Raw genomic sequence first — 14,874 nt, forward strand, 5'->3', positions numbered from 1 at the left:
GAATAATGTGTTACATGTAGACAACACCAAGCTGCAGGCCGCCAACAGTGTTCTCCAGACAGAGAAGGAGAACCTGCAGGTAGAAAACAAGACTCTGCAACTAGAGAACAAAACCCTGAAGGGCAACAACAACATGTTACAGGTGGAACAGCAAAACCTGCAAACAGAGAACAACATGTTGCATGTGGACAACAACAAGTTGCAGACCGCCAACAGCATGCTTCAGGCAGAGAAGGAGAACCTTCAGGTAGAAAACAAGACTCTGCAAGTAGAAAACAAAAACCTGAAGAGCAACAACAACATGTTACAGGTCGAGCAGCAAAACCTGCAAACAGAAATAAATCTGCTGCATGTTGACAACACCAAGCTGCAGGCCGTCAACAGTGTTCTTCAAGCAGAGAAGGAAAACTTTCAGGTAGAAAACAAGACTCTGCAAGTAGAAAACAAAAACCTGAAGAGCAACAACAACATGTTACAGGTGCAGCAGAAAAACCTGCAAACAGAAATGAATGGGTTGCATGTGGACAACACCAAGCTGCAGGCCGTCAACAGCATGCTTCAGGCAGAGAAGGAGAACCTGCAGGTAGAAAACAAGACTCTGCAAGTAGAGAACAAAAATCTGAAGGGCAACAACAACATGTTGCAGGTAGAGCAGCAAAACCTGCAAACAGAGAACAACGTGTTGCATGTGGACAACCACAGGCTGCAGGCCACCAACAGTGTTCTCCAGACAGAGAAGGAGAACCTGCAGGTAGAAAACAAGACTCTGCAACTAGAAAACAAAAATCTGAAGGGCAACAACAACATGTTGCAGGTGGAGCAGCAAAACCTGCAAACAGAGAACAACGTGTTGCATGTGGACAACAACAACCTCGTAGAAGACAACAACAAGCTTCAGGTGGAGAAGAATAATCTCCAACTCAACATCAATGTGCTGCAAGTGGAGAAAAAACACCTGCAAGAAGACAAAAACATGCTGGAGGTGGAGAAGAAAAACTTCCAAGAAGAAAACAACATGCTGCAGAAAGAAAACCAAGAACTCCAGACAGAAAAGCAAGAAGTGGAGGAGCTCCTGTTGAAAAAGCAGAAGAAGAAGAGACGCTTCTGTTTCTGGAGAAAGACCAACGTGGAGCAGGAAAGGGGAAAAGAAGAGGAGAATGATGAGAATCAGGTGGTGGAGGGAGCTGCATGTTGTGAGACTCAGGTCGGACAACAGTAGCTCCACCCAGCTCCTCTCTTCACCCCACTCCACTTTCCTCTGTCTGTCTGTCTATCTATCCATCTATCTAACAATCTAACTATCTCTTGCTCTATCTATCTATCTATCTATCTATCTATCTATCTATCTATCTATCTATCTATCTATCTATCTATCTATCTATCTATCTATCTATCTGTCTGTCTGTCTGTCTGTCTGTCTGTCTGTCTGTCTGTCTGTCTGTCTGTCTGTCTGTCTGTCTGTCTGTCTATACTATCTATCTATCTATCTATCTATCTATCTATCTATCTATCTATCTATCTATCTATCTATCTATCTATCTATCTATCTATCTATCTATCTATCTATCTATCTATCTATCTATCTATCTATCTCCTCATCAAAAAATAAAAAATAAAAATGGAAAAAATTAAAATTCTGCATTTATGAGCCTCTGAATAATGATATACAGAATAACTGTCTGTTACATTCTGTTTTGACCTTGTATTACAGAAGAACTGAAGTTGTATTTCATATTGGTATTAAGGGTAATTACCTCACTAAACTTTTTTTTTACAGAAAGTTGCATAATAAACTTTTCTTATTTTTCAACTCTATAAAATCTAAGTCTATAAATTAGAAAAGCAAGAGGTTCCTTGGATTTTGCTAAATCTCGCACATCTGACAAACACCGCCGCTCTTACTGTAAAATAATGACAAGAAACAGTTGCTGTCTGACACTGTGCCGGCAAAACCCATTAGCACAGTTGCCAAAAAAAATGGATGTTCGCTCAGTTTTCGCTCTGACATTACTGTATGATTCTGTTAAAGCTATAGTTTGTAACCTTTGTCAACCCCCAGAGGAATTATACATAATTACAAAACTGGTGCATCCATGTCTTGTCTGGCAGTGTGTTACTTATTTAGTAATGCATTATAATTTCTAAAATAGTAATTAGATTATAGTTGCAAGCCTGAGATTCTGAACCATTTCTTGGGCGCATCTTCATGTTGTCGGCATTGCTTCTACCTGTTGCTAGGTGACTCACTGCTCTTCCTCCCCCTTCCTTTCTGTAAGATGTGTACTTCCTGTGCGCCAGTGCGGGAATGTCGTTGGTCGTAAAATGACAGCAAATGGGCTTTATGCACAGCTCCACTACTTCCTGCAAGCTCCTTTATTTCCTGTCTTACATTATTGGACAGACTGATTAAACCAGGTCTGTCTATCTGGTTCTGACCTCAGCAGTCACAACAATGGTCAGACACCTGGATTAATCAGTTTGTCCAATAATGTAAGACAGGAAATAAAGGAGCCTGTTTAGGTTCAGGAAGTAGTGGAGCTGTGCATAAAGCCTATAGCCACAGGTATGCAGTTTATTGTGTGACAATAAAAAAGATATTGAAGTCTGAAGAAAAACAACAAACATTGGTTATTTTCTCCTCAAAAATTATTCAAATCAATCAATCAATCAATTATTGTCAAGATTGTCTTTTTGATTAACTTGAGAAACTGTTGCAGGTTAATCGTTATGCTTGATATGAGGATGTTCAGTTAAGAATATAAACGAGAACAGAATAATAATATTTTCGTCACTGAATATGATTTATGGTTTAAAGTCAGAGAAAACAACAACACACGGTGTGAATCATTATTGTCAATTGGTGCCACATTTGAGGAGTTCCTCTTTTCTGAAAGGCCCAGTTTAGGAAATGAAAACCATAACACTGTGGGCATGCAGTTCGCTGCTTTGTGCCAATATTAAAATATTGCGGCATCACATCCCACTACATGGCTCGGTCCCTCAAAGATGCTGCTCATATCAGCTGGTCTGGTGTCAGCTTTACCTTTACGACCATGAGGTAGGGATGTGAGGGGGAGGTAGTGAAAACTGAATCTGGATCTGTGGCTCCCAGCAGAGCTAAAAAGATCTCGCGTGGCTTGCATCCCACCTCTACCTCTCCTGCCAGAGAGGAGAAAGTAGAAGGAGGTCTCACTCTGACCACTATTTCTGGTCTCAGAAAAAATAAGGGGAACAAAGACTGGTGTGATCTCCTATGGATGTAGTATGTTTTTTGTTTTACAGACAGGCTTTTTAAAAAAAATATATCTTTCTTTTTTTAATCCAATTGACCAGCACAGGGCCTAATGAATAAAATATTGAAACAATACTGAACAACCGTGATTTCACAAATAATGAATGGCCGTAATAATGCAGGGATTTACAGTAACAGCCATGTAGAAAGCCAGCCTGGTGTATTTTGGACTGACATTCAGGATTTCAAATTATTATTTAACTAATAAATCAAATAATAATTAATAAATTATGATTTTTTAATGGAGCAAAAAAATCATTTGATTACTGGTAATGAAAACAATTGTTGGATGCAGCCTTAGGTTCCTCTCTCGTAACACCAAAATTTCAGGTTTCCTCTAGGCTAAAACCAAAGCCACATTATGGAGATTTGAGTGCCAAACATAGCTGATATTGTGCTTTGGTAGCACGAATGTGTAACTAATTTTTGATTAATTAGATTATGTGGAGCTGATTGATATGCCGGCTGAGATCCCGGGGCTCCAGAGTATAGTTGCTAACTGAGTTGTGGGAGGTGCTGGAGTCAATCCCTGCGTGGGGTGGGGTAAACCCTGGACAGGTGTGGGCCACTTTTTCTTAATGGAAATTGACTGTAAGAATTTTATTGATGATATATGCTAGTGAGAATCTGAATCAGAGTCTGTTTTATTTCTGGCGAAACATGTAGCCTACTCTACATATGTCTCCAGTCCATCATTCTAATAATCATACACAAAGCTAGAAGCAAGGACAACATTATTGTATTTTGACTCTGTGGTGTGTCTCTCTTGTTTTAATGACACTGTCAATTTAAATTCAAATTTTGAGCTCTTATTTACTACAAAGAAAAAACAACAACACAGTGACACGTCTTCTCAATAGAGGATCTTTGTTACTACAGCTCAGCTCCCCTCTCTCCTCCTCCTCCCCCTTCTCTCTCTCTCTCTCTCTCTCCCTCGCTCTCTCTCTCTCTCCCCTCCCACTCTCTGCTCCTCGCTCTGAGCGCGAGCCTCTCTTCCCCCTCTCTCCTCTCTCTCTCGCTCTCTCACTCTCCCTCCCTCCCTCACTCCCTCTTGTCTTCACGAGTTCTCCTCCCGAAAACCCTGCGTGCGCGAGGCGGCCACTGAAGCGCGAGGCGATTCCTCCCCTCTCCCCTTCACTCCGGTCAACATGGCTACAATTGTAACCTCGACCAGATTCACAGACGAATATCAGCTGTACGAGGAACTCGGAAAGTAAGCGACCGTCACCAGCAGCAGCACCACTACTGCTGCTGCTGCTGCTCTTGTTGCATTCAGCCTGTGTATGTGTGTGTGTGTTTGCACGTTTCTCGCCTCTGTGCTGCTGCCATTGTGCGCGTTTACTTCAGTGTTTACACGGCAGGAGGAGAGAGGAGGGGGGGCTGTCAAAAACAAAACAAAACAAACAAAAAAAAAGACAGGGAACCTCCGGAGCGACAATAATCTGCAGAGCAGGTTCATGTTCATGTTAAGGCAGGAGGCTCGTGGTTAATCCTCAACGCTGTTTCTCCAGAGGTGTGTGTGCGTGTGTGCGTGTGTGTGTATATGGATGTATGTGAATGTGTGTACCATCGCGGATCGAAAATGTGTGAAGCAGCCAGTCGCTCATTTTGAGCAACTTGTTTTGTCAATTTATCTGCAAGGCTGCACGCGTCGAAAAAGTCGTTTGCATTTACCCCCGTTGCCTAGTGGCATCTCCAGGCTCCTGTTCAATCATTCAGCTCTGTTGTGCATTTGTAAGCAGACTGCAGGGGCTTACTGTATGTCAAAGCCAAACAGGGGGAGAGAGGAAGAGAGAGAAGGAAAATGCTCATTGTGTCAATGCACCATTGATGTATTGAGGATTTATAACAACCTAAAGCACCCAGAGGTTACAGTGCAGATCATCTCATCTGTGGCTAATAAGAGGCTGCTTCTCCACCTACCAATAGGCTACAACCGAATTTAAAGGAGGCATCTGCACTAAAATAAAAAAGCAACCGAGCAGGGGAAGACACAGATTAAATGTTAATTCTGCCTCTCAGCTGCTTCACCCTGCTCACGTTTCTCCCCTATGAGCTAATGACCGCGGGTCCTTTCATAATAAAAAGCAGCCTTCTCCTCCTCCTCTTCTCCCCTCTGTCATGCACTAGTAGCCAGGACCTTCTCCTCACATCTCAAACACGACATATCACACTGTTTTTAATTATGCATGCGACTTCCTTTCCCCTCTCCTCAGGTGTGTGTGTGATTGGTGCATGCCCTCACCAGCAGTGTGTGACAGGTTCACCTGCACAGCCCTGCGCTTTAGCTGTCACACACACTGATGTGAGTGTGATGGAGAGCTTTGTTAACGTTTGAAGTGGTGTCACTGATCCATTTCTTTTTTCTTTTTTTTTTTCCTTTTTTGTCTGTGGTTATCGATTTCTCCCACTCCAGAGGTGCCTTCTCCATCGTCCGCCGATGCGTCAAGAAGTCCACCGGCCAGGAGTATGCTGCTAAAATTATTAACACAAAGAAGCTCTCAGCCAGAGGTGAGTGCTGATGCAGATACCCCCATTGTCATTGTATGTGTGTGTGTGTGTGTGTGTGTGTGGCTCACTCGCCGTGTTACGCTTTCCAGTCAAGGAGTTAACATGAATTTATGCAAACTGAAAGCTGACAAGAGTAAGCTGCTGTCCACGCTGCTCACACTGGAGTCGGTTTCAGCTGCAGGCTCGTGTTGGTTTATTTCCTTAAGAGCAGCGAGCCAGGCGTTCGGTCCCATCCTTGTCAGCGGAGAGATTCCTGAAAAGCTGGAGGCCACTTGGCAGAGCTGTGATGCTGCTGCTGCTGCTGCTGCTGTGGTTTGAGTCGTGCAGTGAGGTTCAGTGGGCTTTGGCAGTTGTCTGCAACCATTTTTGGTTTGTTATGGTTACTGCTGGTCTCTCGCAAAAAGGACTGTGTGTGTGTACCACCTTGACCTTTTTGAGTCTAAAATGTTCTCTGCCTGGTATTAGAGCACGATCGCTCTGGGCTACAGCAGTGGAAACCAGGGAGAATAGCAACGTAGGTCAGAGGTCAGAGTGACGATCAGACGGCCAGGCATCCATGTTTAGTGGAAGTAGAAGTTCTGTAAGAAATAATCCTCATTCAGAGGAAGAAATGACTGTAGTTGTGGTTTAGGTCGTACAGACTGAGTAAGAGGATGTGACGTCTCATCTTTCGTTCTTGTAAGAAGACGTAATGTCACAACGTGGACAGAGTTACTCACCTCAGTGACTCAATGCAGAGTTAAAAACACAAGTGGAGTAAAATTCTGTCTAAGTTTTGCTGTGCAGTGACGCGTTAACACTAATTAAAGCTGTCACTATTTTAAGAATCACGTTCCGTCTGAATTCAGATTGACATGTAATTTATCCAAATTAATTTGAACGCAACCTGTCTCGCCTGTCCTGAAATGCAAGGACACTGATGGAAGGTGAAGACGACAGCATCAGATGATAATTATCAACTTGTAGACTTGCTTGTCAGCTTGTGCTATCCCAGTGGAGGAAAGTAACAAGTGCATTCACTCAGGTGCAGATTTTAGGTGCTCTTTCGAAGGGACCATGTAGTGAAGTAGTTTTTTACACCTCTACATTGATGTGACCGTTGTAATCACCAGTTACCTTGCAAATGAATATAGTATATTACAGAAATATGATGCGTTGTTATAGAACAGAAGCTGCAGATCTGAAGATATTTGCCAAATAATCAGATACATTTTTGTGCAAAATGTCAAATATTTCAAGGTGGCAGCATTGTAAATGTGAAGTTTTTAATCATTTTGATATTTGGACTGTGAAGTGTCACTTTGGGTGATTGGTTTGCCGTAGCATTTTTCACTGTTTTCAGAGTTTAAAATCCATATAACACTGACAGGGGTTACTTCACTGCAGCGAGTACTTTTACTTTAAACATAACTTCCCGATTTGTAATATTTGTAATGCTTTGTTTTTGCAGTGGGCTGGATTGATGTAGATTTTTTTGTTTTTCTTGGACACTTCATTACTTATCAGGTGTTTTTAAGTGGAATTATGTTGAGTAACATTTCACATGCTTTTACTTGTGTTATTTCGTGTTATGTCCAAAAGGATGCGGTTCAGCTAATCTGGATAAACTTGTTGCCGTTGTCGATCATCCAACACCAGTTCATGTTTCTTGTTGAGCTGTTGTACCTGGCTGTGGTAATGATGAATGATGATAACGACGTGTTCACTGATCTCAGTTCTCAAGCGCAATGTTGTTGTAAGGAATGAAGAACCTATGAAAATAAAGACCCAAAGCTGTAATAACCTTGGTTTACCCTTTGAATCAATGTGTTCAGCCTGCCTGTGTGTGTGGGTCTGTGTGTGTTTGTGTGTGTTTACATGTTGAAACGCCACCACCTGTGCTTCAGCATTTGTGACAAATGAGTTGTTGTCATCCGTCCGCCTGTTGCTCTGAGCGTCTCGTCGTCTTTTCCTCTTCCCATTGTTGCCAAATCCAGGCGTTTTTGGCTCTGTTGACTGTTCGCTGTGTCACATGTGTTTGTGTTTGCCTATGTATTTCATCGATTCCCTCGCTGTGTGAGGCTTCGTGCTCTGGTGTGTGTGTGCGTGTGGCTGTGTGTTTGTCCAAGTAGCCGTCAGACCAGACCGGGCCACCAAAGGGTGAGTGATGATGTGAGCTGCAGATCAGGGCCAGCTCTGGACTGACTGGGCTGCTCTTTTCCCAGGGGATGGAGGCTGAGTTTCTGTCTCCCCCCTCCCTCCCTCTCCCTCTCTCTCTCCCTCCCCCTCTCCCTCTCTCTCCCCCTCCCTCCCTCTAACACCCCCACTCTTTTCATTTTCCTTCCTTTTTGTGTTATGTTCTCCTGCCTCCCGTTCCCTCCCCTCCCATCTCTGTAAACAAAAGATTGATTTGAGCAAAGATCTTAAAAACCCTTCTCACCAGGCGATCTGATCTTGTGTGTGTGTGTGTGTGTGTGTGTGTGTGTGTGTGTGTGTGTGTGTGTGTGTGTGTGTGTGTGTGTGTGTGTGTGTGTGTGTGTGTGTGTGTGTGTGTGTGTGTGTGTGTGTGTGTGTGTGTGTGTGTGTGTGTGTGTGTGTGTGTGTGTGTGTGTGTGTGTGTGTGTGTGTGTGTGTGTGTGTGTGTGTGTGTGTGTGTGTTGTGTTGAGGGCTGTGTTGGCAGTGGTCCGGAGCTAGTAACCCAGCAACAGCAGGGGTGAAACTCTTCATCCCAGAGGCTGTCTGGCAGAGAGACCGCTTTCTCTGTGTGTGTATGTATGTGTGTGAGTGTGTGTGTGTGTGTGTGTGAGTTGTGGTGACAATTATCACGAACACACAAACACATATGCGACTGCTCTTTTCTCACTTAAAGCACAAACACAGTTGCACACATTTTTCTCTCACCTACCTAATGGATCTCACACTTTACTGCCTGCGTACAGTACAAGTCTTCAGTTTATAGTTTCACATTGTCATGCACACACAAACACACACACAAGCCTGTCTGTGTGTGTGTGTGTGTGTGTGTGTGTGTGTGTGTGTGTGTGTGTGTGTGTGTGTGTGTGTGTGTGTGTGTGTGTGTGTCTCTCTCTCTCTCTTCCAGTGCGCAGTGCCCTTAATCAGAGCTGAAATGCTCTGGCACTGCTAGTGTGTTTTTCTCAACACAAGAAACATGTTCTCCTTGCTACACACACACATGCACGCCATGCTTACAGAGCTGAACGAGAGGCAAGAAGAGAGAAGTGGTGTGTACACCGTCACCGAGACGGGCGTCCTGGTGTTGAAGTATGATTCTGCTTTATTTCGACCGAGGCCTTCGTGTCTTAAGGTCGTGTTAACAATCTACTCGCCGAGTTAATTGCTGAGATGTGGGAGCGCGACAACGCTGCTCACGAGTTGTCAGACAAGTTAAGGACGACAAAGCCCTGGGCTAGCCAGATGGATGTGAAGATGAAAACAAGAGGCGAAACAATGCAGTTATTACCCAGAGTGTGTCTGTCGTACACACATCCATCACAGTTCCCACACTCACTGACTGTTTCAGTTTCAGCTCTGCAGTTTAACATGAACACAGATTTTTCAGTCGGCGTTATGTGTCTCCACTCTGTTGACCAAACAACTACTGTAATCTTTTAGTCAGTGGATTTATTGAAAGATAATCTTTCGTGGCAGCAACATTGCAGTATTCCCAGACTTCAACATTTAAAGTACAATGTTTGGGTTTTGATAATCACGCATTGAATTCCTTTTCACATGTGATAAATGGAAAGTGCACCATGTTGACACTTGCAAGCTAAACCGTGTCTGCAACATTTCCCACTTGGACATCGCTGTCATGTTATTATCTGAGTATATTTTTATGCCAAATGAAGTGAGGCCTTTGAGAGTTTCAGGACAATAAGTAATATATTTAGGTATATTAACATAAAGCAGCATATTAGTCTGTTATTAAACACTTGATTTTGAATGAATAACAGAAAAGGTGCAATTCATTTGGGATGAATCATGACTAACTGCATGTATGGGCACTCGTTTTTATATCAGAAAATATGTTGATATAATCCCAATTTACAACCAAGATAACCCAGTCAACATAATCACAGTCATGTCTTCATCAACAGACATGTAGAGCATATTGTCTCCATGTGCACATTAACATGAATGCATCAGGGCTGTCAGCACACACACACACCCACACACACAGTGCTGCTACTAAGCTGCCGGACGTCTTCACAGTTGTGTGTTAGAAAATCCACACACGCTACATGTTCAGTCTGATCTCTGCTTGTGTGGCTCCTGTCGGTGTTTGCAAACACCCAACGAACAGTGTATCAGCTTTGGTGGTTTGATGTCTGGGGAACTTTTGAATATTGCTCGTACTTATGAGGTGTGTGTATACGTGTGTGTATATGCGTGTGTGTGTGTGTGTGTACAGAGAACAGGGGATTAAGCCCTGTTCTCTCTGGCTCAGGGAGGGCACATTGGCTGGCGGTGAGGTCAGCGATTATGGCTGGGTCGTGTGGCGTCACATGCATGCGCACAGCCGCTCAGACAGATACTCACACATTCACACGTGGTCTGTCGCTTCTGCTGACATTCACACACACGTGTGCAAGCATCGAGTCGACACAGAGACGCACATCCTTCATCATCACACATTGTGTAGAGATGGGAGTTTCTTCAGCTTCTTTCTCTTTTTAACGATCTATTTTCTCACCATGAACCTTCAAAGCGTTCTATCAGATCAGTTTATAAATGCTTGAAAAAAAAAAGTCTTTCTCATGGAGATAAAAATAAAAGGTCACATATTCCCTTGACCTTAAAAAAATGGATAAATAATGGTAACATGCATCAGCAACTAAGGCCAGACTAGTGTCGTATGCACACACAGCCTGAGGTCAGTTAGCTTAGATTAACATAAAGACTGGAAACAGTGGGAAACAGGCAGCCTGAATCTGCCAGTAACAAATCCACCTTATAGCCTCTATTATTCTTATTTATTAGACAATTTTTATTGAGAGAACTCATCGAGTTTGTACCATTTTTGGTGCATGTTGGCAGTTCCCTTTTTTGTTTCAAGTTGAACAACATACAAACATTTAAACAAGAGAATGACAAAAGAAAAACAACAATACACAGGTTGCAAGGATGTTTCTGCATACTTAAGATTGTAAAAGCATTCAAGGGTGAACCTTTGCATTATTTTAATATCATATAGTGATTAAAAAAATAAAATAAATAGTGGTCTTTGCAGAAAAGGAATCACAGCGAGTTGCATTCATTTTTTATGAACAAGCCCCCCCCCCCCCCCCCCCCCAAAAAAAAAAAAAAAAAAAAACAGACCCTGGAAGCCCGAGTACTGTAATACAGTATTTCACAAGATAAGCGGCTTTGACTGTAGCATCAGTTTACAGAACTAGATAACGACAATTTGTGTTAGCCCCAAGGCAGCAGCGAGTACCTGATAAAAATCGTGGGAAGCAGAAGTTAAGAAGGGAAGTGTGCTCATAAGCTGTTGTTGCTATTTCTTTGGTGGTGGAGGGCTCTGTGCGTGCTGATGAGAGGGGGAGATAGAGGGGTCTCTGCTCTCGGTGGCTTTTTGTGATTAGCCACGACTTCTGTGCATCCTGAGCCGAGGCCCTGAATCCGTTTTTTTTTTTTTTTTGCACCGAGGCAAAGAAGCAGAAGTCAGTGGTGAGACTCTAAAAGCACAACATAAAATGGAGATTAGAAGATATTTTCATATCTCCTCTCTGACAGAGGCTTCAGTACAGTGAAGCCTCATCTCATTTTCTAAAAACCAAACCCTGCGTGTATAAGGAAGTCGGCTTTAGCTTTAGTTTTTCTTTTTTTCTTTCTTTTTTTGCCCCGCTCAGCTTTCGTCTGCTGTTTTCCATTTATGGAGCTCACTGCCATCACCAGTCTTCTGCTTTTACAGTGTCCACTGATGATACTGCACAAAAAAAAAAAAAAAGGGCCATTTCAGACATGCAGCCTTTTCCTTTAATAGTTGGTCTCATATCTGAATTATACTCAGTCACTTTCACTTCTTCTTACCAGCTCAGATCTGGGTTTTCATAGCTCCTCTATCGTGTCGGAAATCTAAATTAAAAACTGTCTCATCAGGGGTAAATTAAACATGAGAGAGTGAGAAATGCTTGTTTTGCACCATCTTCCAAAATCACTATGGTAAATGTATTATCTAAGTTTTCATTTCTCATCTATAAATCTATAATTTGTAGCGGATATTGTTGGGATTGTAAACACGTTCAACACTCAGTCACTGTGGGCTGAAATTCCTCCAAAAAGAAATTGGCGATTGCAAAACAGGTATACTGTATCAGCTCTGACAGGTAAAAGGCACATGATGTGACATCACTGACTGCAGGGGGATGTGGCCTGATGAGCAAAACGCTTCAGGGCTTTTTATCAAGACCAGTGTCGCAGCAGTTAAGGGCTATTATTGGCTATGAGATCTATATGGATTTCAGTTTCCAGCAGAATCAAACTGTGTGAGGCTGTAACTTGCTCCAAAGCTCAAGATTTTTCAGAATAAAGTGCAAAATAGCAACGAAAGAGTAAATGTGTCTCACGTACAGTCACGAAGGTCAGGAGAATGGACAGTTATAAGTTTTATAGTGGAAATATTTATATTTTATAACTATTTGGTTGTAAATTGGTACTTTTCTGAACTGAATTCACTATTTTCAACGTTTACTATCAATTCAGTAGCTTGTGTATGCAACCTCTTTGGACATAGAGACACAAAAAAGACAAGAAAAGATGCTGTTTGTGTCTTCTGTATTGGTTTGGGTCTCTGTGCCTCCAGGGGTCTATTTCCTCATAATCCCTCTGTGCTGCTTGTGTCTCACAAACACAGGTGTTGCATCACTGAAATGACTCCACACAAGTGAGAGCAGGTCGTGAACCTGTTTTTGGTTTTAGTTGCAGGATTCACTTTTGCAGATTTGAATCATTTCTGTCAGCTGTTTGTAACTGACGGGTATTAGTCTTTAAAGGTGCCATCATGATTAGTAATAATCGTCTTAAAGAGAAGCGAAGTGAAGGGGACTGTTTATAGAGGTGTGTTGCTGCAGGTGAGAGTCAGATGATGAAATACGCTCTGATGCGTAAATCCACGAGTAAGGCTGCTGTGCACTTTACAGGACGACGAGACAGGTTTTACAACTCGGGACTTTATTACAGTGACAGTCACTGTATCGCCTGTCCCACCGTGGCGAGGTTAATCACTTAATGGAGTATTTATTTTATTGATTATTTCATATTGGAGTATGTATGTTTTTCAGTGGTGAATTCATCATTTCCAGTGCTTTGTTTGACTGTTGCCAAACCAGCAAATATTTACACATTCACATATATTTTTCACAATGACTGAAATGACTATCAAAACGGTTCGCAATACAATTTTGATCGACAATCAATTGATTGGCTTAATCAAAGGCCCAATTAAATCATGTTGGAACTGCCTTTTTGTTTCTGTGTATCAGTTACTGTATGCTCTCATCCAAAGTAACCCTCAGCCAGGTGACGTTTGGTGATCGATCTGCAATAAATCAATAGACCACTGTTTTAGTGATTTTCTCAAGCAACAAATGGCGACGTCAGGTTTATTGTTTTTCTTAATTGAATGTGACAAGTCAACTTTTGGTGTTGTTATTATTTTACTCTAACTAATAACATGTTTCTATGTCATGTATATTTTAAAGTTTGCTGTATCACCCAGCCTTAATTAGTGGCTGTATCGGCCATCAATTATTCATATTCTCAGTGGCCTGTTCTGGGTGAGTGCACAGACAAAGGGCAGTGAATGCACCGTCTGTAACCCAGAGAGTTTAGGGTCACTCTGCACCCACAGGTGACTCTAACCTAACACCCTGTCTCTACACTGGGGGGGTCGGGGGGGGGGTGCACACAATGCGAGTAGAGCAGCAGCTTCGGGATGCGTTCAGGCGCTGTAGTGAATGTAGGTCACGCAACATTTCGGCAGTGCTCGGAGCAGGGTTGCGTTTTTTTTTCACCTGATTGTGCGTCGTCTCTTTGCATCAAATGCACGTGCGAGAGAGAGAGAGAGAGAGACGCACGGCAGAGAAATGTAGCGCTAAAAGGAAACAGTGAAGTGTATCATCTTATTTTTAGCCACAATTACGTGTCACGTATTGTGTCGAACTGTAAAGTGAGTGTATTTTTACACTGTTATTAGGTAAGGCCTTGTGATGTCAGAGAGAGAGAGAGAGGCTGGCGGCACTTGTCCCACTGTTGAATTATTGAGGTGCAAGGCTGCTCTGCTCTCACTGAGCCTGGACACAAAAGCTGAGGAGTGCAGGAGTGGAGGAGTGGACCCTCACACTCGCCTCCTTTTATTCATCCCATTTTCTTCCCCTCTCTCCCTCAGCGACCACCCCATCCCCTTTTTTTTGTCTCCTCTTGGATTCTTTCACCACCCCTTTCTAGTCATTTCCTCCCCTTCGCTCCGCAAGGCTGCTGCTGCCGCATCGCAGGCCACGCATGCAGGCAGACGATGTGTGTGTGTGTGTGTGTGTTCAGGCTTTTGGTGGTGGGCTCGTAGTGCACTCGCTGGAGGCTGATTGGCGGAGGGCAGATAAACGTAGCAGCACTGCGCGGTGAATGTTTAATGGGACCAACTGTGAATATTTGATGAGAGGGAGAGAGTGAGAGTCATATATGGAAAGAGAGCGAAGATGTAGATATGGAAAGGGAGAGTTCTCCTCTCCTCTCCTCTCAGCTGCTCTGGGTGATAATGGTCCAAAAGCAGAACCGGTGCATTGTAACACATGTGTGTAGTGGCGCCGAGTCTTCCCACAGCATGCAAACCTTATTTTCTTATCAGCACTTGATACTGTGTGTGTGTGTAGTGAGACTCTCCTCCTGTCATATTCATCTTGCCCTCTTTTTCTCTCTCGTCTGTTCATCGTTATCCCCCCCTGTCCGAGGCATATGGCGTCATGGGGAAGCCAAGTTGAATAAAATTTTTATTTGCCATATAGTGCTGGATGAGGACAGAGGGACGATCAGGGTTTAATTTGTTACTAGAAGCTGAATGTGTGACTTAGTT

The 14,874-nt window shown here is 43.0% G+C and overlaps 1 protein-coding gene across 7 annotated transcripts in view; it reads left to right on the top strand.

Moving 5' to 3' along the window:
* The first annotated feature begins 4,279 nt into the window (after window positions 1-4,279).
* The window catches only part of camk2g2 (calcium/calmodulin-dependent protein kinase (CaM kinase) II gamma 2), a 66,640-nt gene continuing 56,045 nt past the window's right edge, over window positions 4,280-14,874 (top strand). For all 7 annotated transcript variants that reach the window (XM_083988729.1, XM_083988724.1, XM_083988730.1 and 4 more), the window contains exons 1-2: window positions 4,280-4,505; window positions 5,709-5,803. In XM_083988729.1, coding sequence (XP_083844855.1) covers window positions 4,441-4,505; window positions 5,709-5,803 — 160 coding nt within the window. In that variant the 5' untranslated portion in view covers window positions 4,280-4,440. The remainder of the gene's footprint in view (window positions 4,506-5,708; window positions 5,804-14,874) is intronic.

The sequence above is a fragment of the Trachurus trachurus genome (assembly GCF_905171665.1).
Source record: "Trachurus trachurus genome assembly, chromosome: 15".
Classification (NCBI taxonomy): Eukaryota; Metazoa; Chordata; class Actinopteri; order Carangiformes; family Carangidae; genus Trachurus; species Trachurus trachurus.